This window comes from Arachis hypogaea, chromosome 11, assembly GCF_003086295.3.
Source record: "Arachis hypogaea cultivar Tifrunner chromosome 11, arahy.Tifrunner.gnm2.J5K5, whole genome shotgun sequence".
Classification (NCBI taxonomy): domain Eukaryota; kingdom Viridiplantae; phylum Streptophyta; class Magnoliopsida; order Fabales; family Fabaceae; genus Arachis; species Arachis hypogaea.
The window spans coordinates 148102700-148128625 of NC_092046.1; the positions used below are offsets into that span (position 1 = coordinate 148102700).

The window sequence follows — 25926 nt, forward strand, 5'->3', positions numbered from 1 at the left end:
ATTGGCAACTACTCAAATGAAGATGCTAAAAACATCTTTTTATGAAGATTCTTGTGTTAAAAGTGTACTTTGTTTGTTTAGCCACACTTTAAAAAAAATAACACTTTTGCAACACATCAAAATCAAACCATACATTTTATCATCTAATGGTAAAAAAGAAGTATCTTCATATGAAGACAATAGTAAAATCTTCATGGTAGTATCCACCTTATATATTATATATAATATACTATAACCAAGTTAAGTCAAATTATATTATACATCGTAAGTTGGTTCCATCCCCCATATTGGCCTCGTGGCTTATTTCATTGTTTTGATGTTTGCTAATATGTTTTGAGTAAGGTGCATGCTTTTACACAAAAAGGGTACCTCTCCCTTTTCGTTTTATTGCTAACTCTTTATTTGCCTCATCTTACTCCATACACCAACGTCGTAGGATACAAGCAAATCCATTCAAAGTTAATAAAAAAAAAAAACACAATAAAAGCTCAAGATTCTGCCAAAAGAGAGAGACAAATTAAAGGTGATTTTGCTATACTAGGTTATCGTTATTAGCTGTAAGAACTTTATAGATAGGGAGTATATATATGGGAATAATGAACATGAAATGTTTGGTCTTTTTTTTTTTTTTTACTTACAATATATAGCATATTTTCGACAATATTAAGCATTGTTAAGTATTATTGGAAGATATTTTATTATATTTATATTATAAAAATCTTCATATAAATAGTCACAAATATAACTAGTTCTGAGAAACCATTTTCAACGAAAGATTTACGCTTAGGCACCAGCCACAATTTCAAATTGATGAATTTGATAGTATGTATGATCTATTTTAACTAATTCTAATAAGTTGATTTAATTTAATGAAAAACAACCATTTGTACCCATGAACTTTACGAACGTTAATAAAAGTACCCATTAAAGAAGGAAACTAATGTTGTATCCATCAAAAATGGATTCCGTACGACAAAAATACCCAAATCCTAAATTTATGTTGACTTTTTAATAAAATTCCAGAATTACCCTACCATTATCTTTTAACTCTTCCTCTCTTCTTTCCCAAATCTCAAACACCTCCATTGCCTAAAAATCCTAACTTAATACTTAAAAATTCCAAATTACCATTTTCTTAACCTTAATCTCAATATCCCCTTCAGCAAATTTCAATATTCTCTTTAAAGTGGCCAACACATGTCGTATACATTTCGTTAATTCCCATTCCAGGTCCATCCACATGGAGAAGAAGCAGAGTAGCACAGCGACCATGGGGGTTGATGACTCGTTGAGCCCACGAGTCGACGTCGTGAAGCCTTCAAGGACTGTGGCCATAAGCGACCAAGCAAACGCACTGGTTCAAGCTGGTGTCCCCGTTATTCGCCTGGCCACCGGGGAGCCTGATTTTGACACTTCCGCTCTCATTGCTGAGGTCACCAACTATACTAAAACTCTTTCCCTCTTTCCAATTTAGTGCTGACTCCTCACTCTTATAGTTATGGTTATAGTTATGGATATGGATAGGCTGGGATTAATGCAATTCGTGAAGGCCATACAAGGTACACCCCCAACGTCGGAACATTACAATTACGCCAGGCCATTTCTCATCAGAATAAAGAGAAGATTGAAATTTGCTGAAAGGGGTATTGAGATTAAGGTTAAGAAAATGGTAATCTGAGGTTTTTAGGTATTGAGATTAGGATTTTTAGGCAATGGAGGTGTTTGAGATTTGAGAAAGAAGAGAAGAGGGGTTAAAGATAATTGTGGGGTAATTCTGAAATTTTATTAAAAAGTCAACATAAATTTAGGATTTGGGTACTTTTATCGTACGGAATCCATCTTTGATGGATACAACATTAGTTTCCTTCTTTAATGGGTACTTTTGTCAGCGTTCGTAAAATTCATGGGTACAAATAGTTATTTTTCCTAATTTAATTTAATTTGATATGCCACACCAAGAATAATTGAATAAGTATGGAAATTTAATTTTAATTAAATATTTAATTAACTGAAAAATAATTAATTTTTTAGTTGAAGTCATAATAAGTTCTTAAATAATAATAGTACAACTTTTCACGCCATTGTACTAAAATTGCACAGCCATGGAGTCACTAAATGGCGTGTTCGTGTCATGTTTGGTCATTTTCTTTTTCATGAAAATGTCCCATAATGACATAAATTAATGTTGAATTGCCTATATACTATACCTTCACATGCGTGATGGGGACACAACCACGATATGCAGTTCACATTTATTTATTTTTTTTCCCATTAATTCCTTCACAATATAGATATGGATATATAGGAGGTAAATAGGTAATTGTCTATATTGAAGCAAAATATCTTTCTTTTATTTTTCAATATATAAATGAAAATATAATAACCATAACCATAATTTTAATTATAGTTAATTTTGATGCAATCCATTTGCAAACTTAGCAATTGAATATATTAAAATTTAAAAATATTAAAAAATTCGGTTTATTTTGGTTAGCAAATATTTTCGTAAAAAATTATATCATTATTTTTTTAGTTAGTATTTTCGTGTACCTTTTAATTAAATCATAAATTTCATCCATTTCATATTATTATTTCCTTATATACAATTATTAATCATCACTAAATTTTATTCAAAGTGTAATTAATTAAAAGAGAAGGAAAAAAAATCATTGTATTATTTTCTTTGTCTATCATTAAATATCTATTGTTGTAATTTTTTCTTTCTAACTTATACTATATGATATAATATATAAAAATTAATTAATAACTTTTTACACTTAATTTACAACAAAAATAAAAGTGAAAAGTTAAAATTAATTTAATTAACTAGTATATATATGTATCAGTACTTTTTGTATATGATAATATACAAAATATATAAAGTTTTGTTTTTTATGATCTTTTTAAATGAAAATATGCATAGTAATTTTATTATGAAAATTTTATAAAGTTAATTAAATTTAAAGTTTAACTATTTTTAATATTAAAAATAATTAAATCAATGAATAATAATTTTATTTGTTTTCAAATTATAACAATTACTCGTTAATAATAATTTATAGTTTATGAATAAATTAAAATATTTATATTAAAATTTTATATTTTAAAATATTTATTTTTAAATAATATTAGTGGTTAAAATTATAGACATTTTTTTATAATTTACGAATAAATATTTTAAATTATCTTACTGTTATGTTAAAATTAATTTGAGCAAACACAATCTAACATCAGATAAAAAAAATTCTTGAATTACCTTTTTTATTATCATAAAAAATTATTATAGAGAATTTTTTTTTATTTATTCACAGCTGTTTTATATTATACTATGATGTTTATTTTTTGAATCAAAACAAGTGTATTAACCCGTGTTATACACGTGATAAGATTGAAATTATAATTTTAAATTATTTTGTTAAGATTAATTTAAATTATAATAATTTGATTAATAAAGATATAACATGTTATGTATTATTTGTTTTTTCTTAATCTAGTGTTAAATATATTAATTCTAAAATAGTTATTAATTAGTTTTAGTAATCTACTTTCTTCAATAAATCAAATATATATACTCAATGTAACCATAAATAACTTAATAATACTTAGACCTACCAACAAATTTTTATATGTTGTTTTACTGTCAAGTAAGAACATATCAAAATTAGCTCAAAATAAATAATAAATTATTAGAGAATTCTAATGCACAAAATTCTCTAATAAACAATAAATAATTTAAATCCACTAAAAAATAACTCAACACTTTTCTTTGATGCCTGCAAAACATATACCTGAAATAATATTATATCAATGTTAGTATACAGTTTTATAATCATCGACCGTATTTACTATACATGACTCCTTCTTAAAAGTTATTCTACACATGTGTGCAGTCGGAAGATAAATTACTGGACTTTATTTTATTTTTCTAAATTATTATAGTTATACATTATTCATTAAATGCTAATTGTAATATTGTAATATAATTATTAATAAATATATTTTTCTAAAATAAATTTAGAATAGAGAATAGTGCTTTCATTTTGGAGGAAAAATAAATTTATGAGGAATTGACACCTCACTTTTATTAGTTGATAATGTATTAAATATTGATTTTATATAATTATAATAAAAATATTTCTCTAAATTAGTATAATTATGCATTATTCGTTAAATGTTAATTGTAATATAATTATAATAAATTTATTTTTCTAAAATAAATTTAGAAAAAAATAGTGATTTCATTTTAGAGAAAAAATGAATTCATGAGGAATTAACATCTCACTCTTATTAGTTGGAGAAAAAATTCAGTTTTAGTATATTTTGTCATTATTATACATTTTTCTCTAATTATATATCCACTGTTTTCTTTTCTTTGTTTAAGCATTTTGAACTTGGGTTTAATTTCTCATAGTTCTCACTTCTCAATCATTCTATTAGATGTAGTTGATAACTATTGAAATTCTTCGATTAATATAAGAGAAAAATATATTATTATATGATAGAATTAATATGAGTATATTTTATTATTAAATAAACAAAGTTAATATAAAATAAAATTATACATAAAAAAAGCAAAAAAATAAATAAAATTAAAATAGCAAAAGTGATAAAAAGATTATTTTTATAATTTTATTTTGTCATTTTTATGTATAGAAGATTAGAAAATAGTAAATTTTTAACTAAATTAATTTATATTTGTCGTATTCAATTTAAATAAGTAATAAATTATCTTATTTTAATTTATTCCTTAAATTTATATATCATAAAAATTAAATCAAATAATTAATATACATAATTTTAAATTGTATGATACTTAAATATCTATTCAAAAATAATTAGTTGATATAATTAATTCATCATAATGAATTGTCTTTAATGAGTTAAACAAAATAAAGTAGAAGCATGCTACCTTGATTCCATCGTTAAAAGTAAAAATTTGATTTTTATATAATAGAATATGTAGAATAGATAATATAATAGACGGCGAGAAAGAGAAAGATAAACATTTTAGATCTTAAGTTGTTTCATTTGGATATTGTAATGTGGGTATCACATTATTTTATTTATTCTACCCTATGGACCCTTTTGTAACTTTATTTCGGTATCAATGGAATTTCACTACTTTTGAGTACTAAATTAAAATTCAAAATAAAATTGAAAAAAAAAGTAAAGAGTATAAAATTATTGATTAAAAAATACTGTAAATAATAAAAAGCCAAATTAACTTTAATATTAAATTCATTAATATGATTTTAATTTTATATAATAGTTAGATAATAGATTAGTGAAAGCAAATGGAAGAATGGATTTAATTAGTATTTGATAAAATATTCAATTAGAATAATTAAAAAATATAAAATTATGATATTATTAAAATAATACATTTTTATGTTAAAAAAATTATATTTAAATAAAATATTTATAAAATATAAAATTTAGAGTAACATAGCTTTATAAACATTAATCATTAATCAATTATGAACTAACATAAAATTATAATATAATTTATTTATGAAAAAATAATCAATAATTAATATTAATAAATATAAAAATCATCCAGAAACTTTTATTAAAAGTATGAGTGGTTAATTATTATTCATTATTAATAATATTTTGTTGATAACAAAAATTGAAAATATAATTATTCAGGTTTAGATTTTAGAAAAATAAACATATAAGTAACAAATGATCTATTTTATCATGTATATTATAAATTAATGAATTAAACTAACTGATATAATGAATTATAATTAATTAATTGGTATAAATTATATGATATTTAAAAAGAAAATAAAATGAATAAAAAAATAAAAAGAAATAAAAGAATAGAAGACTACAATAAAATAAATTGAATGTGAGTTTTTTTTTTCTTTTTACAAATTTTATATCACATCCGCTTCAATAATAATAAATAAAAATTCATCAACTTAATATCTAAGAGAAAATAATGAGATAAAATCATAACACAATTCTAAAATAAAAGCTTAAATTAAACCATAATATCATTACACAACACAAATTGAAAGTAATTTCACACTACAATATACCACACAAATAAATAAATGACTTAAGCTTAATTACAGATTTTTTTTTATTTATGCATACATGATAACACCATGGTCTATAAATGCTTAATGGATAACGTATCAGATATTGCTCTGAATGATGAGCACGGAAGTTGAAGAGTGTGTGCTGATTTGTGTCCACGATAGTTGCCTTCTTGTGACGACGCCTCATAGAAAGAAAAAAAATTGTTGTAAAAGCTAACCAATGAAAGAATAATTGATAAATTAATGATATTTTCTTCTAGCATATATGGTCTTTTATAGTGGTAAAATAAAAAATAGAAGGAATAAAATTTTGTATTTTTATATTAGAAATAGAATCTGATATTTATCCAAATAAAAATAAATAACTAATTAGTTATATTTAAATAAATAAAATAAATTAAATAAAAATATTTTTAAGAATTAATCAAATTAATTAGTCAATACAAATAATCAGTATAATTAATTTTATTTGATTTATTGAATTCAAAAAATAAATTAAAAAATAATTGATTGAATTAATTAGTTGATATAATTAATTTATTATAATTGATTGGATTTAATGAATTAAAAAAATAAATAGAAAAACATAGGAGACAATGATTTTTTTTAACTAAATTAATATGTATTTATTGTATTTAATTAGTATAAGTAACAAATCATCTATGTTATTATGTACTTTATAAATTAATGAATTAAAATAATTGATATAATAAATTACAATTATTTGATTGATATAAATTATAATAAATCGTATGATATTTAAATACCTAATCAAATCAATTAGTTGATATAATTAATTTACTGTAATAAATTGTATTCAATGAGTTATAAAAAATAAATTAAGAAACACGCTAAGAAGTATGCCACGTCCATCATGAAGTGCAGAAATTCAATTTTTATATAATAAAAATATACATTCTTATATATGTTATAGAAATATGATTTGATTCCATTAACTTGCTTTTTTTTTTTTAACTTGCCACCTATATTCAACATGGAATTTTAATTTTTCTAAAATAAATTTAGAAGAGAGAATAGTACTTTTATTTTGGAGAGAAAATAAATTCATGAAGAATTGACACATTGCTTTTATTAGTTGATAATGCATTAAATATTAATTTTATATAATTATAATAAATATATTTTTCTAAATTAGTATAATCATACATTATTCATTAAATGTTAATTGTAATATAAATATAATAAAGATATTTTTCTAAAATAAATTTAGAAAAGAGAATAGTATTTTTATTTTAGAAGAAAAATGAATTTATGAAAAATTGATACCTTACTTCAATTAGTTAGGAAAAAATACAATTTTAGTATATTAAGTAGAAGTATATTATTATTATTATTATTATTATTAAAATGATTAAAAATATTTTCAATTGATAATTGATAAGTAGTATAATAATGTATTAAATATGGATTTTATATAATTATAATAAAGATATTTTTCTAAATTAGTATAATTATGCATTATTCATTAAATGCATTCATTTTGGAGGGAAAATGAATTCATGAGGAATTCACACCTCACTCTCATTAGTTGAGAAAAAAAATCCAATTTTAATATATTAAGTAGATTATATAAATAGAAATACTTGCTAAGTATATATAAAAGAGGAGATATATAATTATATATAATATAATTACTATATATGTAACAGATACAAATTGTTATAATTATAGAGACTGAGACTTACTATAATTATATTAAATTTAATTATGAATGTAAATAAATAAAAGTGATAATAATTAATATTATTTTTTTTACATTTAATATTTACCGTAAATATAAAAAATATTGAAAAGAAAAGTAGATACTGACTTTATTTTATTTTATTTTACGTCATAGATTTCTTTACTAAAATTAATGGAAGAAAAAAAATCTTTATGATTATATATCAATCTCAATCACAATAAATAAGATGAATCGGTTGAACAACTAACAAATTTAATAGGTAAATGTTATTTTCTATTTATGGAAAAAATGAGGTAACATGCATGCGTATATTAATATAGGAAGAATAATGAATAAAAAATAGAATTATATCAATATAATTAAAATCAATATAATTAAAATAGTTAAAAATATTTCTGATTGATAATTAGGTTAATAATGCATTAATTATTGATTTTATATAATTATAATAGAGATATTTTTTTAAATTAGTATAATTATGAATTATTCATTAAATGCTAAGTATAATATTGTTATATAATTATAATTAAGATAATTTTTTGAAATAAATTTAAAAGAGATTAGTATAATTATAATAAAGAGATTATCTTAAATTAGTATAATTATGTATCATTCGTTAAATACTAATTATAATATAATTATATCAATTAAAGATAATTTTTAAAAATAAATTTAAAAGAGAGAAATAGTACAATTATTTTGGAGGGAAAATTGATTCACGAGAAAATGATACCTCACCATCATAAGTTGGGGAAAAACACAGTTTTAGTATATTAAGTAGATTGGTAGAAATTATAATAAATTACATAACATTTAAAAAAAATAAAATGAATAAGAAGAAAATAAAAATAAATAGAATAGATAGAAGACTACAATAAAATAAATTGAATGTGAGATTTTTTTGTACATTTCATATCACATTCGTTTAAATAATAATAATAAATAAAAATACGTCAACTTGATATCTAAGAAAAAATGATGAGATAAAATCATAATACAGTTCTAAAGTAAAAGCTTAAATTAGAACATAATATCATTACACAACACATATTGAAAGTAATTTCACATTACAATATACCACAAATAGGTAAATGGCTTAAATTTAAATACGAAACATTTTTTATTTATGCATACATGATAACACCATGGTCTATAAATACTTCATAGATAACATATCTTATATAACTCCGAATGATGAGCACGAAAGTTGGAGAGTGTGGTAGTTTGTATCCACGATAGTTGCCTTCTTGCAATAACGCCTCATAGGAAGAAAAAGAATTGTTGTAAAAGCTATCAAATAAAAGAGTAATTGATAAACGAATGATATTTTCTTTTAACATACATGATCTTTTATAGTGGTAAAATAAAAATGGAAGGAATTAAATCTTACATTTTTATATTAGGAATAGAATTTGATATTTATTCTAATAAAATTATTATTATTATCAATATAAATGGGTTAACAACTTGCCACTAATAAAATCATTGCATAATGAATAAGAATTAGAAGGATATTAATATAATTAAAATGAATATAAGTAAAGTGTTTAAAAATATTTTCGATTGACAATTAGTTTAATAATGTATTAAATATTAATTTTATATAATTATAATAAAGATATTTTTCTAAATTAATATAATTATGCATTATTTATTAAAATAATTAAAAATATTTTTTATTAATAATTGATAAGTAGTTTAATAATGCATTAAATATTAATTTTATATAATTATAATAAATATATTTTTCTAAATTAGTATAATTATGTGTTATTCATTAAATGCATTTATTTTGGAGGGAAAATGAGTTCACGAAAAAGTGACACCTCACTTTCATTAGTTGGGGGAAAACCCAGTTTTAGTATATTAAGTAGATAATATGACTAACGTTGTTATCTATTAAAATTTACCAATATATTTTATTTATTCTTGAGTTGAAGTAGCTATATTTGTATTTAAAAATATTTTCATATTTTTTGTTAGTTTAAACACATATTAAAATAGTTAAAGATAAGATAAATGTATAATTAAATGTACAATATCTTGTCACAACTTTGACAAATTTATTGGTCCAAAATAATTTACAATGTCTTTTCCTATTTTCCTATTTTAAGATAGATAATAAAAATTTTACTAAAAAAATATAGGATACAATTCATATTTACTCTTTTATACATAAATTTCATTATATATAATTATTCATGATTCTTATAAAAAGAAAGGTAAGCCAAAAAAAGGAGAAGACACACAACAATCTTCATGGACGTTATTTTATCACTTAATTTTTGAATTAAAAATAAAATTAAACATGTAAAAAATATAATTTAAATATTGAAAAGACTCAACATATGTAGAATTATGATAAATTAACTTGTATGGAATAAAAAAATATAATTTACAATAAAAATTATAAAAATCTTAAATAAATAGAAAATAAATAGAAGAGATGCAGTATAATGATGAATAATAATATTTTATAGTTTATAAAAAAATCAAAAAGTATAAATCATGCATCATAGGAGGAAAAAAAATATTACCAAATGGAAGAATAATTAGTAAAATATGAGATTGTTTTCAAGCATATATGACTTTTTAACTGTGAATAAGTTATAAAATATAGAAATAAGTAAAATAAAAAAAATGAATGAAATTAAAATTTTTAGTCCTACTACACACATATAAGCTTTTTTGACAAACAAGTCCAACTAAATTAACTCTAATCCAACAAAATCCACTTACATAATGTGCGCGTAAAATTACGCTGTTTTTCTTCGTGTTTATTCTTCTTCTTTGCGTTCTTCCTCCGACGTTTGTATCCCGCGTTCCTCCTCCTCCTCCTTCTTCTTCTCCTTTTTCTCCTCCTCATTTTTCTTCGCGTTCTTTCTTCTTCTTTGCATGTTTCATCCTCACCATCGTTCTTTTTATTGCTGGTGTTGTTGCTGCATTTTTTCTCCTCCTCTTTCTATTGATTTTGCATGTATTTTTGTTTTTTTTTTGTTTGATTTTTTCCTACAAAAAAGAATTATGATAAAATGAAATAAGAAGATGAAGAAGAAGAAGCAGAAGATGAGAAAAAAAAAGAGTTTTGAATTGTACAGAATTTATTATAATAAAAATACACCGAAATTTCTTAACAATAATAAAAATACACCGAAATTTCTTAACAATAGGACATAAATTTTTTAGTTTTTACACCAAAATTTTACTACAAATGCACAAAAATATGTTCTTTAATGTTGCGTTTCTTTCCTTTTTCTCTCTTTTTTTTTTATTTTCTTATTTCTTTCTTTCTTTTAGGTGAATGAATGTAAGTTCATCATCTTCTAAGTAATTTTGCAGCATTATGTGTTTTTTCTTTTTCTTTATTTGATTTTTTTTGTTTTTATTCTTGTTAAAAGAGTAAAATAAGAAGAAACTTGAGAAGGGTAAAATAAAAAGAAAAAGATGAATAAAAAAAAGAGATGATGTTGAGGGAAAAGAATAAGAAGAAGCAGCATAAGATGAGGATGAGAAAGATGAAAAATTTTGAATTATATAGAACTAATCAGAATAAAAATACACAAAAATTTCTTAACAATGGCACATAAATTTCTTAGTTTTTATACAAAAATTTTGCTACAAATACACATAGATGTTTCTTTAATGCTGTATTTTTTTCTTTTTTTTTATTTTTTTTTCGTTTAATTGAATGAATGTAAGTTCATCCTCTTCTAGGTAATTTTGTAGCATTATGTTTTCTTCTTCTTCTTTGTTTTATTTTCTTATTTTTATTCTTGTTAAAAGAGTAAAACAAAAAAAACTTCATAAGACAAAACAAAAAGAAAAAGATAAATAAGAAAAAAAAAGAAGATAATGATGATGATGAAAAAGAAGAAGAAGTAGCAAAAGATGAGAAGGAGGAAGAGGAAAAGTTTTGAATTATGCAAAACTTATCAGAATAAAAATACACCGAAATTTCTTAATAATAACACATAAATTTCTTAATTTTTACACTGAAATTTTGCTACAAATACACACAGATATTTTTTTAATGCTATATTTTTTTCTTCTTCTTCTTTTTTCTTATTTCTTTTAGTTAAATCAATGTAAGTTCTTTCTCTTCCAAGTAATTTTATAGTATTATGTGTTTCTTTTTCTTTTTTTGTTTGATTTTTTTTGTTTTTATTTTTGTTAAAAGAGTAAAATAAGAAGAAACTTGAGAAGGTAAAACAAGAATAAAAAGATGAATAAGAAAAAAAAGTAGATGATAATGAAGATGATGATGATGGAAAAGAAGAAGAAGAAGAAGCAGAAGATGATGAGGAGGAAGAGGAAGAGTTTTAAATTAGGTAAAACTTATCAGAATAAAAATACACTAAAATTTCTTAAAAATAACACATAAATTTCTTATTTTTACACCAAAATTTTGCTTACACACAAATATTTTCTTCAATGTTGTATTTTTTCTTATTTTTTTATTTTAGTTGAATGAATGTAAGTTCATCATCTTTCAAATAATTTTGCAGTATTATGTGTTTATTTTTTTCTTTGTTTGATTTTTTGTTTTTATTTTTGTTAAGAGAGTAAAACAAGAAAAAATTTGAGAAGGTAAAACAAGAAAGAAAAAGATGAATAAGAAAAAAAAAAGTAAATGATGATGAAAAAGAAGAAGAAGAATAATAAGAAGAAGCAGCAGAAGATGAGAAGGAGGAAGAGGAAGATGACGAGTTTTGAATTATGTAAAACTTATCATAATAAAAATATACCGAAATTTCTTAACAATAGTACATAAATTTTTTAGTTTTTACACCGAAATTTTGCTACAAATACACATAAATGTTTCTTTAATGTTGTATTTTTTCATCTTTTTTTCTTTATTTCTTTCTTTCGTTTAGTTGAATGAATGTAAGTTTATCATCCTCTTTCAGGTAATTTTGTAGCATTATGTTTTCTTTTTTTTTTATTCTTGTTAAAAGAGTAAAACAACAAGAAACTTGAGAAGGTCAAACTTAAACAAGAAAGAAAAGATGAATAAGAAAAAAAGAAAAAGATGATAATGATGATGAAAAAGAAGAAAAAGAAATAGTAAAAGATGAGGAGGAGGAAGAGAAAGAGTTTTAAATTATGTAGAACTTATCTGAATAAAAATATACCGAAATTTCTTACCAACAACATATAAATTTTTTAAATTTTACACCGAAATTTTGCTTCAAATACATACAAATGTTTCTTTAATGCTGTATTTTTTTCTTTTTTTATTTATTTATTTCTTTTTTTAGTTGAATAAATGTAAATTTATCTTTTTTCAAGTAATTTTGCAGCATTATGTGTTTTTTTTTCTTCTTCTTTGTTTGATTTTTTTTTTTGTTTTATTCTTGTTAAGAGAGTAAAATAATAAGAATTTTGAAAAGGTAAAATAAGAAGAAAAATATGAATAAAAAAGAAGAAGATGGTGACGATGATGAAGAAGAAGAAGTAGCAAAAGATGAAGAGGAGGGTGAGGAAGAGTTTTGAATTATGCAAAACTTGTCAAAACAAAAATACACCAAAATTTCCTAACAAATACCACATAAATTTCTTAGTTTTCACACAGAAAATTTTGGTACAAATACACACAAATTACTTAATGATTGTGACACACAAACCTAGTTTGAAAACAACACACAAAAATGACTGAATTATCAATAAAAACACATCCAAATCAATTTAATCCAGCTGAGAAATTTGTCTTCTCAATTAGAGATATATTCGATTTCCATTTCTCCTCTCTGATACATGTAATCAATTGGCTCTTAATCTCATTTTTCTTCTTATTTGTGTTATGAATTTTCGTAGAAAAACCTACAAGTTTAGAATAATCTTTGTAGAGTTTTCAACTTCTTTCAACGTGTTAAAAGTCATCTCAACCTTTGGAATAAATTGTTCATCAATATTGCATAGAAACTAAAAATACACCAAAATTGGTTCAAAATAAACCATATTAGAAACTAAAATACACCGAACTATAAATGAAATAGATACATCAAAATAATAAAATTAGATTTAAAACTCGTACATTATATTCAAATTCAAACCATCAACCGTGCACAACAATTTTCACAAACATAAACAAAATGATTCAACTACAAAATCATAGACTACTAATAAACTATATTAACTAGATTCAAACCATACTTCACCACTTGATTCGATTCAAAACAATAATATAATTCGTCCTGGTTCAATTGAAAGTTTGAACCTATAAATGCACCGAAAAATTGTTCATCTCAACCTTTGGAATAAGTTGTTCATCAATATTGCACAGAAACTGAAAATACACCAAAATTGGTCCAAAATAAACCATATTAGAAACTAAAATACACCGAACTAGAAACGAAATAGATACATCAAAATAATAAAATTAGATTTAGAACTCATACATTATATTCAAATTCAAACAATCAATCATGCACAACAATTTTCACAAACATAAACAAAATGATTCAACTACAAAATCATAGACTACTAACAAACTATATTAACTAGATTCAAACCATACTTCACCACTTGATTCAATTCAAAACAATAATACAATTCGTCCTGGTTCAATTGAAAGTCTAAACCTATAAATGCACCGAAAAATTTTCAAAATACACCGAAAGAGTTCCAAAAAATACACTAATTTATAATTAAAATATACTGAAACGAGAACAGAACAGATTTATCACACTAATAATTCAGACTCATAACTCCTACATTACATTCAATTCAAACCATTAACCATGAACAACAATTTTCACAAACAAAAAACATTATTCACCTACAAAATCATAAGCTACTAACGAACAACATTAACTAGAAACGAACCACACCTCAACCACTTGATTCGATTCAAAACAATAATTCACTTCGCTCTGATTCAATTGACAGTCTGAACTTGAGTCATTCATTATTTTGGACAACGAAATAATTATTTAAACCTGATTTCACGGCTTGATTTCAAAAACTTTGATCCAAATCTTCAAATCAGGTAAAAGAATATTGAACTTGAACGAAGAAAACGTAGAGAACGAATAGAACATATAAAAGGAAGAAAAACGCAGAGATAAAACAGAATGTAGAGACACAGAAAACGTTGAAAAATTTTTAAAAAAGAAATGAGAACCGTATAAAAAAGGTAGTTATATATTCGCGCGTCGAGTAAAAAATTTACTAGAGATAGTGATGCATAGAGGTAAATTATGTCAAAACTACTTGTTTGGACTTATTTATTTAAATGACTTGTATGTAAAAATTAATTATAAATTTTTTAAATAAATTGACAAAATACTCACGACAATATAATTGATGATAGGCATATAATTATTAAACAATAAATTACAAGCAACTATTAATAGAAATATTAGATTTGATATTAAAATAAAAATATAAACAATTAATAAAAATTTAAATCTTAAAAACAAAATATTTAAAATAAAAAAAATAAAAAATTTTGATAAACAAAAACTCAAACATTATTATGATAATAAATTAAATCAAATAACATATAATTGAAATAATTAAATTAAATAATTAGTATAATAAATTAATTATAATTATCACGATTAATAAAGTAGGCCAAATAAATAAAACATATCTTATAAATATATCATGCAAAAAGTATAACGCTTTTGAAAATTATTAATAAAAATACATAAGACAAAAAAATTAAGGCAGATTAAAATAAAATGAATTTATTTATTTTAGTCAAATTAAATAATTAATATGATTAATTAGTTATATTTATCGTGATCAAATAAAATATTAAATATTTACTATTTATCCCAATCAAATTAAATAAATAATTAATTATTATATTTTTAAAAATCGTTAATCAAAATATATAAGGCTAAAATATTAATATAAATTAACACAAAATCAATTCATTTATTCTAATAAAATCAAATAATTAATATAATAGATTATTTATAATTAAATATGGTTTAAATAATTTAATATTTATCTCAATCTGTTACGGCTTGGCCCACACATAACATGGACCGACCCGAACGGTCGGGTGCGAGACGTTCAAATACCGACCCGGACACGCGCCCCGGACAGCTCACTACTACAGCTGTGAAGGGAAGCTTTGAGGAAGATGGGTTCTGTCCTTGTGGGATCCGCCTCTGACACGGTATATATGGGGAGGGTCATATCCCTCCCCCAAGGTACGTCACATACCATTCTCTCACTTTTCGCCTGCACACTTGACTGACTAGAGCGTCGGAGTGTCTTTGCAGGTGACACCCCCTCTCTCCATATAGAGAGCTCAGAAAGTCGGTTACTCCTCATTCTAGCACCAACGACCCGAAGCAGACGATCTCCCCTCTCATCGACCGAAGTACTAACCCGAACCGTCCGGTACCCGACCTACCGTACACAATCAATTCAAATAAACAATTAATTATAAAATTCTTAAAAATTATTAATCAAAATATATAAAATAAAAATATAAATTAAAATAAAATTAATTTATGTATTTCAGTCAAATAAAGTAATTAATGTAATTGATTAAATATAGTTAATAATTTAATATAGTCAACTAAAATATTAAATAATTTAATATTTATCTCAATTAAATTAAATAATTTAATCTCTCTCTCCATTATTTTAACCTAATTGAAAATAACATGCAACGAAATCATGAAATTTCTTTTCGCACCTATAGATTATTATTGCACAATGTGGGCGGCTATTAGAACTTAGAAGTCAACATAACAAAGGAAATATAGCATGTGTCGTCAACTTGGCCCCAAAACTTAGCAATGCATAATAGGCCACTCTTAATATGACCATGTTTTTTTGTGGCAACTGGTTAAGGGTATAGTCAATAATTTATACTTTAAATGACATAATCTCTTCGTACTCACTTAAGAAGTCGCAAATTTAAGTTTTTTTATCTTTAATAAAAAAAAATGGTTAATAGTATAACATCCCTTAAGCTTAAAGTAGAGTTAATTATTTGTAATTAAAAGGTGAGCACGGTTATTACTTATTAGGAAGTTGAAGTTTTACTGCGAGGGTAATACATATAATTTCCATACAAGAACAAATTTGAAATAAGAGGAGGAAACAAATGGCAGCTTTCATTATTTATACTGCTAATAACAATATATAGATGAATCTCATCATCATCCTAGTAATAACTATTAACTAACTATTCTTAGAGCTCTTGCTCTTATATAACTTTGACTATTTACGTTTTAATTTCATTGGACTTATTACAACTAACTTAATTCAAGTCTGCTCAACTCATTAGGAAGCGTAAAGATATTAATCATCGATAATATTTATTTGTTTTTAAATGTTCAAACTCATCATAATTAATCTTATTATTTAGTTAAATAAAAACAAGAAAAAATATATGAAACCAAGAGGTGATCAACAAAAAAGTAAACAACTTAATTAATTTATAATATTTGATATTAATTGTTTTTCATCCCAAATTAAAATTTTGAATAATACGTTAGAAAAATAGGGTGGGGATCACGTAACTTCCAACAATTCCGATTCTTAATATATAAAAAAATTTATAAAATATATAAAAGAACATCTATTTAGTATGAAAAAGAAACATTCTATACTTAATAGAAAAAACATCCTAATGCCTAGCATAAGCACCATTTACGTAGAAGTTTTGAATTCACCCATAGATATTAGACTAGTTTTTTACTGGTACCCTCTTGGTTCCTAGCATTGTTGTAAAAATAATTATAAGCATGTATGTTTTGGGGTTTTCCCCTGTAGGTGGTTAATATATAGAAAAAAACAAACACAAGAGAGATAGACAAAGTAATAAGGTGGGGTTGAGAATTATTGAGAGTCACAGAATAGAGAATTCCTTATTACAGGAATCATGTATAACAAGGACGATATACAGTTTAGCCTATCTAAGTAGCTATGTATGGAAACAAATGTCGTCACTGAAAAGGGTGGTCATCAGTCACATGTCAGCCAGCTATCTTCATTCTCTTCACAACCAGCAATCAAATATCATGCATCCTCTCCAATGAAAAAAAAAAAACTGGATAGTATTTAATGTAAAATCTCACCTTTCATGCACCCTATTCCTCCCATAATTTACCACATAACTAAACAATGGAACCATGAAGTATCATTTTTTGTTTTCTATAATTTTAGATTAAAAAAGAAGACCCCTTTTATTCAATTTTCTCTTATTTGAGAGAAACTCACACGTAAATACAACTATTGAATTGGTGTAAGAATTAGAGTAGCAATCATATAACAGTTTAATTATTATTTAATTGTTTATTATAAATAGTAAAATAATTTATATACAATTATGATAAAAACTCAGGTGCAGTCGACTTTATGTAAAAATAATAATTGAGAGCCATTCAATAAAAATTTAGTTAAATCAATTAAATTATTTAACGTAAAATTGATTATACCTGAATTTTCACCGTACTACTATGAGTGTTAGTTCCTAATTCCGTTTCAGTGGGAGACATAAATGGGAGTGAATACGGATCTTTAAGAAAAACATGCTAATTATTAATCAGCAAACTAGCAATAATGGACCACATCATTATAAATATCTTAGGTAAAGGACGATGATACATTTCCTTTTTTCAAAGGTTTTCTATATGATAATAATAATTTAATCAAAGAAATAATATAATTTCTTTTTTTTTTCTTAGGCTTATTTGATATTACATACTAGGGGTGCACATAGGTCGGGTGAAGCCGGGTTTGATGTGATCCAGACCCGACCCGAAATATACACGGGGTCTATTTATTAGACCCGAATCCGACCTTAAACCCGATGAAACCAATACACTTTCGGGCCACAATTATACCGGGTGAAAATCGGGCTGTTAACATTACATTACATTACGTTGATATCTTCTTGTAAGCTAGCATGTAAAAATATCCAAATTTTCAAGACTCCAACCATTATTTAATATGGTAAAATTCACTTAGAAAAATATAACAAGAACCAACCCTTCTTTAAAATTAAAACATAACCACAATCAATACTAAAGCAAAACCACAATCAATACTAATATTGTCTAATAATACCAAATATTTAAATCAATACAAATAACACAATATTATGCATTAGTCTAAAGTCTTATGCATTCTAAATATAAAACCTTAACTTATAGTCTTATAATGACTAATAACACAAAATATTAAGGTTTACAATACTTAAATTCCACATAAGAATAGTCATGATCCATCACTAATAACACAAAATATTAATTGTGTATGATGACCGGGTCATCAGACCGACTTCGGGTGACCCGAACTACGACCCGAACCCGACCCGAAATAATGACCGGGTCTATTTTTAAGACCCTTATCCGGTCCTAAACCCAATAAAATCCCACTAAATTAACCCCTAAAGTGTTTGGGACCAGGCCGGGTCTGTGCACCCCTATTTCATACATGATAAATCTAATATAAAAGAACTAACATAATGTTTACTGTTACACACATATATATGTACCTATGTACGTGTGTTGCAGAATTAAATTAATACCACAAACCATTTTTTAAATATTAAACTGTTATTAATTAATTATGTAAAATTTTCTTTTGAGAACTAAAGGACTAGTTTAACTTAAATCTTTTTTGCCCCAAAAAAACTTTTAATTTACTCGAGAACAAATTGAACTCCTTATATAGATTTTATGAATAGAACAAAGCGTTATAATGTTTCGTACTTAATATTTAAAAGTGTTTATACAGTAAATGATAAATAGGTTATTAATTTTTTATCTCTAAAATAATTAAGTTTTTAATTAATAAAAAATACAAAAACGTTTCACATTTTTTAAAATATCATACATTTAAATTTTTTTGGAATCGATTTATCTTTATATATTTTAGATGAAATGATTTAAGATTGCGTTTTTAAAAACAAAACAAGACAATATAACGAGAATAAAACACAAATGACATAAATATAAAAATGAGCATTCTTGTCGTTTGTTTAATAATAAATTATAACAAATTATAAAAATTTAATTTATTCATCCAAAAATAATAAAAAAATAAGTTGTATTTTTTGTTAGTGTATTACTTAGATTATTTTTTACTAGTTTAATATTTATGATAATTAACTATAGTAAGAGTACATAAAAAGTACATAAAATTAATCATAATATATTTTTTTAATTTTCTATTTTTATTTATTTGAGAATTTCGTATTTTAGAAAATCGTTTTCGTTCTTTTAATTAATAAAAAACTCATGTATATTTTCGAATTAAAAAATTAAAGATTTATTTATTTATTTTTTTTTCAAACTCAATTATTGTCATACGTTGTATCCGTAAAAAAAAAAATCTCCCGGCTAATGAAGGGAGAATCAAGTAAATAGAGTATGAATTTATTCGAGTTTGGGAAGTAGCAAATGGAGATGCCGTATGTCTCTATCAATTTTAGTCGTTGATAGTGGTGGGTGCTACTGCTACATGACAACGCCAACGCTTTTTGCTTTTCCGTCTTTGCCCCTCAAACCTCTGAATTTCAGAAAGATCTGCTTTTGGTCTTTGCAGGCAAGTAAGTACAGTGCCGTGAGTAATTGCATGACTCTTTCATGAAGTAGCTACCTCTGACCCAAAAACCTAAACACTCTTCAATTCATTCATTCACTCACTCGCATTCCGCAGATGAATTCTTTGCTTCTTGGTTCTTTTCCTAATAAAGCTTCACTAGTTGCGCCTGGTATGCTATGCTATGTGTATTGTTGTTTTGTAACTAAAAATGTCAACGGAATCTGCAAATGAGATGTATTCGAATCTAGTAGCTTCTTCTGTTCTTTTTCGTTTTTCTTTTCCAGTAATTGGAGGATGAAAAATTATATTCATTTACTGTGAAGTGTGTACATAAATAGTTTTCGCTATTCCTTCTTTAATTTTTTTTTAATTAAATTTTCAGGTGGAAGTTGTGAGAGGAGTAAGATTTGGACAAATAATTGTTTGACTAGTATGTTCAGTATCTCATATAGACCCATACCTATACTTCTCTCTAGCTTAATTGTTTATTATTTTTTTGTTTCAGTAAACTTGATAATCATGAATGGAAAAAGAAAAATGGAACCATTTATGAATATATAAATCTTCAGTTGTCATGATTTAATGACTATTAGCAGTTTAGCAATACTCTTTTTAAGTTTACTTGTGGTATGACACTGTGGCTATGATACTGATATCAGTTAGTTGAGTAATTAACTCTCTTCACAGGGTCCTAGCTGTTCCCTTTGACAATAATTATGAAATTCTTGCTTAGGAGATTCTTTCTTATGTTTTATTTTACAAGAAATAATTTATATTTGGAGGTGTTCTTTGCTGTCTCTGCTACTAACATCCACCAGTTGGTACTCTAGGTTCTTATGCACCAACAACAGCTTCATGGCCCAAAAGGAAGATCAAAAAAGAATATAACTTTTTGAGGTTTAAGCAGTCAAGTTTAGTATTTCGTTGTGAAGGCATTGAGGGAGGGCCTACATGCCAAGAATGTAACAGAAAACATATTGTGAAAGCGACCTCTGGGCAATCTTTTGAATCTGAACCTCCAGCTTTTGATTCAAAAAGAATTTTGACCTCTGTTAAAAATTCATTGGATGCTTTCTATAGGTTTTCCAGGCCACACACAGTTATTGGCACCGTAAGTTGAACCTCTTATAGAATTTATCTTTAAGATAGTACATGGATGGTATGGTTAATACCTTAATTTATTTGTTTGAACCGGTTTTTTGGATTATTGTAATATTCTGATCATTTTAAAACTGATCACTTTATCTCTGTTTGCATAGGCATTGAGCATAGTTTCTGTGTCTCTCCTAGCAGTGCAGAAATCATCAGACATATCTCCTCTATTTTTTACTGGTGTGTTGGAGGTGAGCCACTGAAGTGTGTTGTTTCTCTTAAATGGCTAAGAGTTTCTGTTATTTCCTTCTAGTCTAGTAATGCATTTTAGAGTTTTCATCGTTTCAGGCTGTGGTAGCTGCCTTGTTTATGAATATTTATATTGTCGGATTGAATCAATTGTCGGATATTGAAATAGACAAGGTATGGATCTTGCTAATAGAAATAAAAATCTTGGTGACTAATAAATGCTTTTCTTTTGTACTTGGCTTCTGAATTATTCAAGTAGAATTGCTATGTGATTTATCAGTTAACTCACCAAAGTAGGATAGTCAAAAGCCTATATATTGGGTGTGAACAGTTGTTCCTGCAACTTGAGCACGGAACAGTTAATATGATTTTGACCACCATATTCTGGTTTAGATATTATTGTAACTTTGATGTGGTTATAAGTTATAACAACACAACTTTTTATAGCTGTCAAACTTTTCCAGAGAAATTCCACGTGGGTTGTATTATTATTGATCTGTATATCTTATTGCAGATAAACAAGCCATATCTTCCATTGGCATCCGGTGAATATTCCGTTGGAACTGGTGTCACAATTGTTGCATCATTTTCATTTCTGGTACCATATAGATTCAATACTTTTTCCAAGACAAGCTTTACTGAAATGGTGGAAAGGGGCTTACCGTTTTGTTCTCTTTTACAGAGTTTTTGGCTTGGTTGGATTGTTGGTTCATGGCCATTGTTTTGGGCTCTTTTCATCAGTTTTGTGCTTGGGACTGCTTATTCAATTGATGTGAGAGTTTCTTTTTCTTTTCTTTTTTTTTAAAGACCTCATTTTCCCCACAATATATTATTTTGAATGGTCATCATACAATGTCTTCATTTTAAGAGTCTACATGTTCAGCATATTACTTGCATTATCAAATTTTGAAGCCATAAATGTCAAACAATATCCACTTGTCTTGATTTTTCTTTAATAAGAAAAGAATGTGTTAGTTGCAAGTTGGATTTAAGAGTTAAAAAGTATAAATAAGGATCCTCGCCAATAAATCCTGATTTTGGAAAAAATTCTTGTGCGACATCACTAATCTGTTTTTAGCATTGTTTTCCAAATTTTCAGGTGCCACTCTTGAGATGGAAGAGATTTGCAGTGCTTGCTGCAATGTGTATTCTAGCTGTCCGCGCAGTAATTGTTCAACTTGCTTTTTTCCTTCACATGCAGGTTTTGTTCCAGTAGCCTTTCTACACGACAGCAACAAGTCATTATCTAAAGTTTTCGGGGTTGGCTTAGTTGAATTCATGACATATTATAGTATATGAATCACACGCAACATGGAAAACATATTTTTGCTAGCTAGTACTAGGGAGTTTGATTCATTTGTCTCACTTTTCAATCCAGTAAGTGAATCTTCCCCAAGAAGTCTGATGGTTTTGGTTGCTAATTCATGTGACATTGTCTAGACCCATGTGTACAAGAGGCCAGTTGTGTTTTCAAGACCACTGATTTTTGCTACAGCATTCATGAGTTTCTTCTCCGTGGTTATAGCATTGTTCAAGGTTCGAGCCTCTAATTTCTTAGAATTTGGATTTATTTAACATAAGATGTGTGTGTAATGCAAATACTGCATTTCATGTAGGATATACCTGACATAGAAGGAGATAGAATATTCGGCATCCAGTCGTTTTCAGTACGTTTAGGTCAGCAGCGGGTATGCTCTTCAAATTGCACATTTCAGCCAACTTGGTTATGCTCTACTCTATTCCTTGGTTGTCACTAACTAATCTTTTGCAGGTATTTTGGATTTGTGTTTCACTCCTTGAAGTTGCTTACGGAGTTGCTCTCATGGTGGGAGCAGCTTCTCCTTGCCTTTGGAGCAAAATTATCACGGTAAGATGCTTGTTATATGTATAGTCTACAGTATCGATGTGCTATATTCTGGGAACTGAGACTTTGGTTTTGAACAAGTGTAGACTCCAGTGGGTTACAGACTTGCAGTAGATATATAGTTTACCTCATTCTATGGCTACCTTTTTACTATGGTTGTTAGTTCTTAACAGTTTTTTCCCCACTCATGTCTCCCTCAAATATAAGAGCTTATTCACCGATTCATGTTTGGGAGAGTTCATGGGAGTGGACCAAACTCAAATTTTGCTTAATATTTATCAACTTCGATAAAATATCCAACCTTATATCATTTGATCTTGATATTTGTTGTAAAGTTAAAAGTGATCTTTAAAAGAGGCAAATTTTTAGGAGGAAAGTTGCATTTCACAGATTGGTTTTGATTGAATGTATCAGCAGTGTCTGAAATGTATTCTATGCCAATGTTTTAGGGCACGGGACATGCTGCTATGGCTTTAATTCTCTGGTTCCGTGCGAAATCTGTAGATTTCAAGAACAAAGCTTCCATAACATCCTTCTACATGTTTATCTGGAAGGTAATTTCAGCTGCCTTTTGTTTATCCTCTGTGGTTGTGGAGTTCATTTTGCATAATTGTTCAAAATCATATCTTTTGAATGAAACCTTTTTCAAGTTTTGAATTCTTAGCGAAACCCGTTTAAGTGCTATTGAAAGCACAAGACCGAGGTGGAACATGATGTGTTCTTTGTTGTTGCAGCTATTTTATGCAGAGTACTTGCTCATACCTTTAGTTAGATGAATATGGGGCGTCACCCAATCATAGCCGTGAAAATAGTTTTACAATTACATAGTGCTCACAGGCCATCATCATACATGAGAGATGAGCCTACAATTTTATTAAGTTTTAACTGGAATTGTAAATGAATTATGATTTGTTAACATCGATTTCTGTTTGGTACTCTCAGATTTCTCATTACATTTTATGGACCTGTTGCTTTTTCTTGGAATGTTTTATTATAATCTCATATTTTATTTCCTTTAATGTGGTATCATTATTCCTGTTTGCCTTTTGTTTTTCTTGATCGTCTTCGTGCAAATAAATTGATTAGTTGTCTGCTATTAGTTGAAATACCTAAGAAAAATAATTGGTGGATCTCATTCATTATCCTCCTAACTTCTGAAATATCCATTTGTTTATTTTAAGAAAAAATCAAATCTTTAATAGAAGTTTATGCCCCAAAATAATGATGATGGTAGATTCGTTCCCTGATGTGATTTTTGCTTCTTAGAATGGACGAGTCAAGCATATGCCAGTTATAATTAAATCTTTGAGGGATCTTATACATGAGGGAAATTGCAATTGAGGAATGTTGATTATAGCTCCTATATTGAAATTAAATTAACTTCCAATCCTTGCCATATTATTATGGATTAATTATTTTTTTGTCCTCCTTAATTTTATGTTTTGTGCAATTAATATTTAAATATTAAAAATATGTAGGTAACACTCGAGTTTTCAAAAGTATGTAAGCCAGCCCGAGTTTTTCAAAAGTATGAATAAATCGACTACGTTGACAACTTTTTTTTAATCACAACAAAATCTAAAGTGTTAAAGTTGTATATTTGGAAAATTTAGATAATAATTTGCATATAACTCAAAGTCTAAGAAAGCATAGTACACTTATTTTAGATAATATGCAAATTTCGAAGTTTTTCAGCGATTACTTTACACACTTTTTAAAATTCATAAACTAAAGTTTATAAGTCAGTAAAGTAAAATTAATTGGATGTGAATATACAAAGATTAAAACTCAGGTGCAGTTAACTTAATATGAAGTTGATATGTCGTTAAGTAATTTGACAGGTTTGATGAAGTTTGATGAAATTGTCATCTAACAATCTTATATCATCTGAATTTTTGCCATATAAAAACCTCCCAAAAGTCAAAAAACGCATTTGATGATTTTTTTTTTTTGTCAAAAGGATTGGACGGCCCCAATTCTAGGCATTACACACTCATACAATCCACTCACACACACTACATGAGATACACACAAATGGTTCAATATTCTTCCACGAGAATTTGAACCCGGTGCAGCTCTATAGGAAGCAAACAAAGAACTTTTGATGATCTTAAGTTCTTAACCCATCCAGGGCCCAGGTACCATTTTATTTTAAAAAAAAAAGAACTTTTGTAGACAACCCAGCATCAATTAAAACGGCCCAAAACAAACGACTGAATCATTCCGTTTTGCTTACAAAGCTACAGTAATTCCCTCTCGTCCCAAAAGAAAAAAAAAAAAAACACAAATAAATCTCGGACTTTTTGTTTTTGGACATTTTTGTCTCTGACTATTGAAAAATACTTTTAAGTTTCTGACTTTCACAAAATTTAGACAGATCAGTTCCTAACGAAGGTATTTGGAGGAGGGACTGGTCCGTCTAAGTTTTGTGAAAGTTAGAGATT

At 26.0% G+C, this 25926-nt stretch overlaps 1 protein-coding gene across 10 annotated transcripts; it reads left to right on the top strand.

The window, feature by feature from the left end:
• The first annotated feature begins 20032 nt into the window (after positions 1–20032).
• Positions 20033–24501, top strand: LOC112723572 (homogentisate phytyltransferase 1, chloroplastic). 10 transcript variants are annotated; one of them, XM_025774988.3, is made up of 13 exons: positions 20033–20446; positions 20660–20707; positions 21108–21388; positions 21537–21620; positions 21718–21792; positions 22133–22216; positions 22301–22390; positions 22718–22819; positions 23059–23154; positions 23235–23306; positions 23390–23485; positions 23932–24036; positions 24217–24501. In XM_025774988.3, exons 1-13 carry the CDS (start codon positions 20392–20394, stop codon positions 24256–24258), a joined length of 1230 nt encoding a protein of 409 aa, XP_025630773.1. In that variant the 5' UTR covers positions 20033–20391; the 3' UTR covers positions 24259–24501. The 10 variants fall into 10 exon arrangements, with proteins under 10 accessions (XP_025630773.1, XP_072063877.1, XP_025630771.1 ...); XM_025774986.3 differs by having other exon boundaries at positions 20122–20281; XM_025774985.3 differs by having other exon boundaries at positions 20123–20281; positions 21096–21388.
• The last annotated feature ends 1425 nt before the right edge of the window (positions 24502–25926 follow it).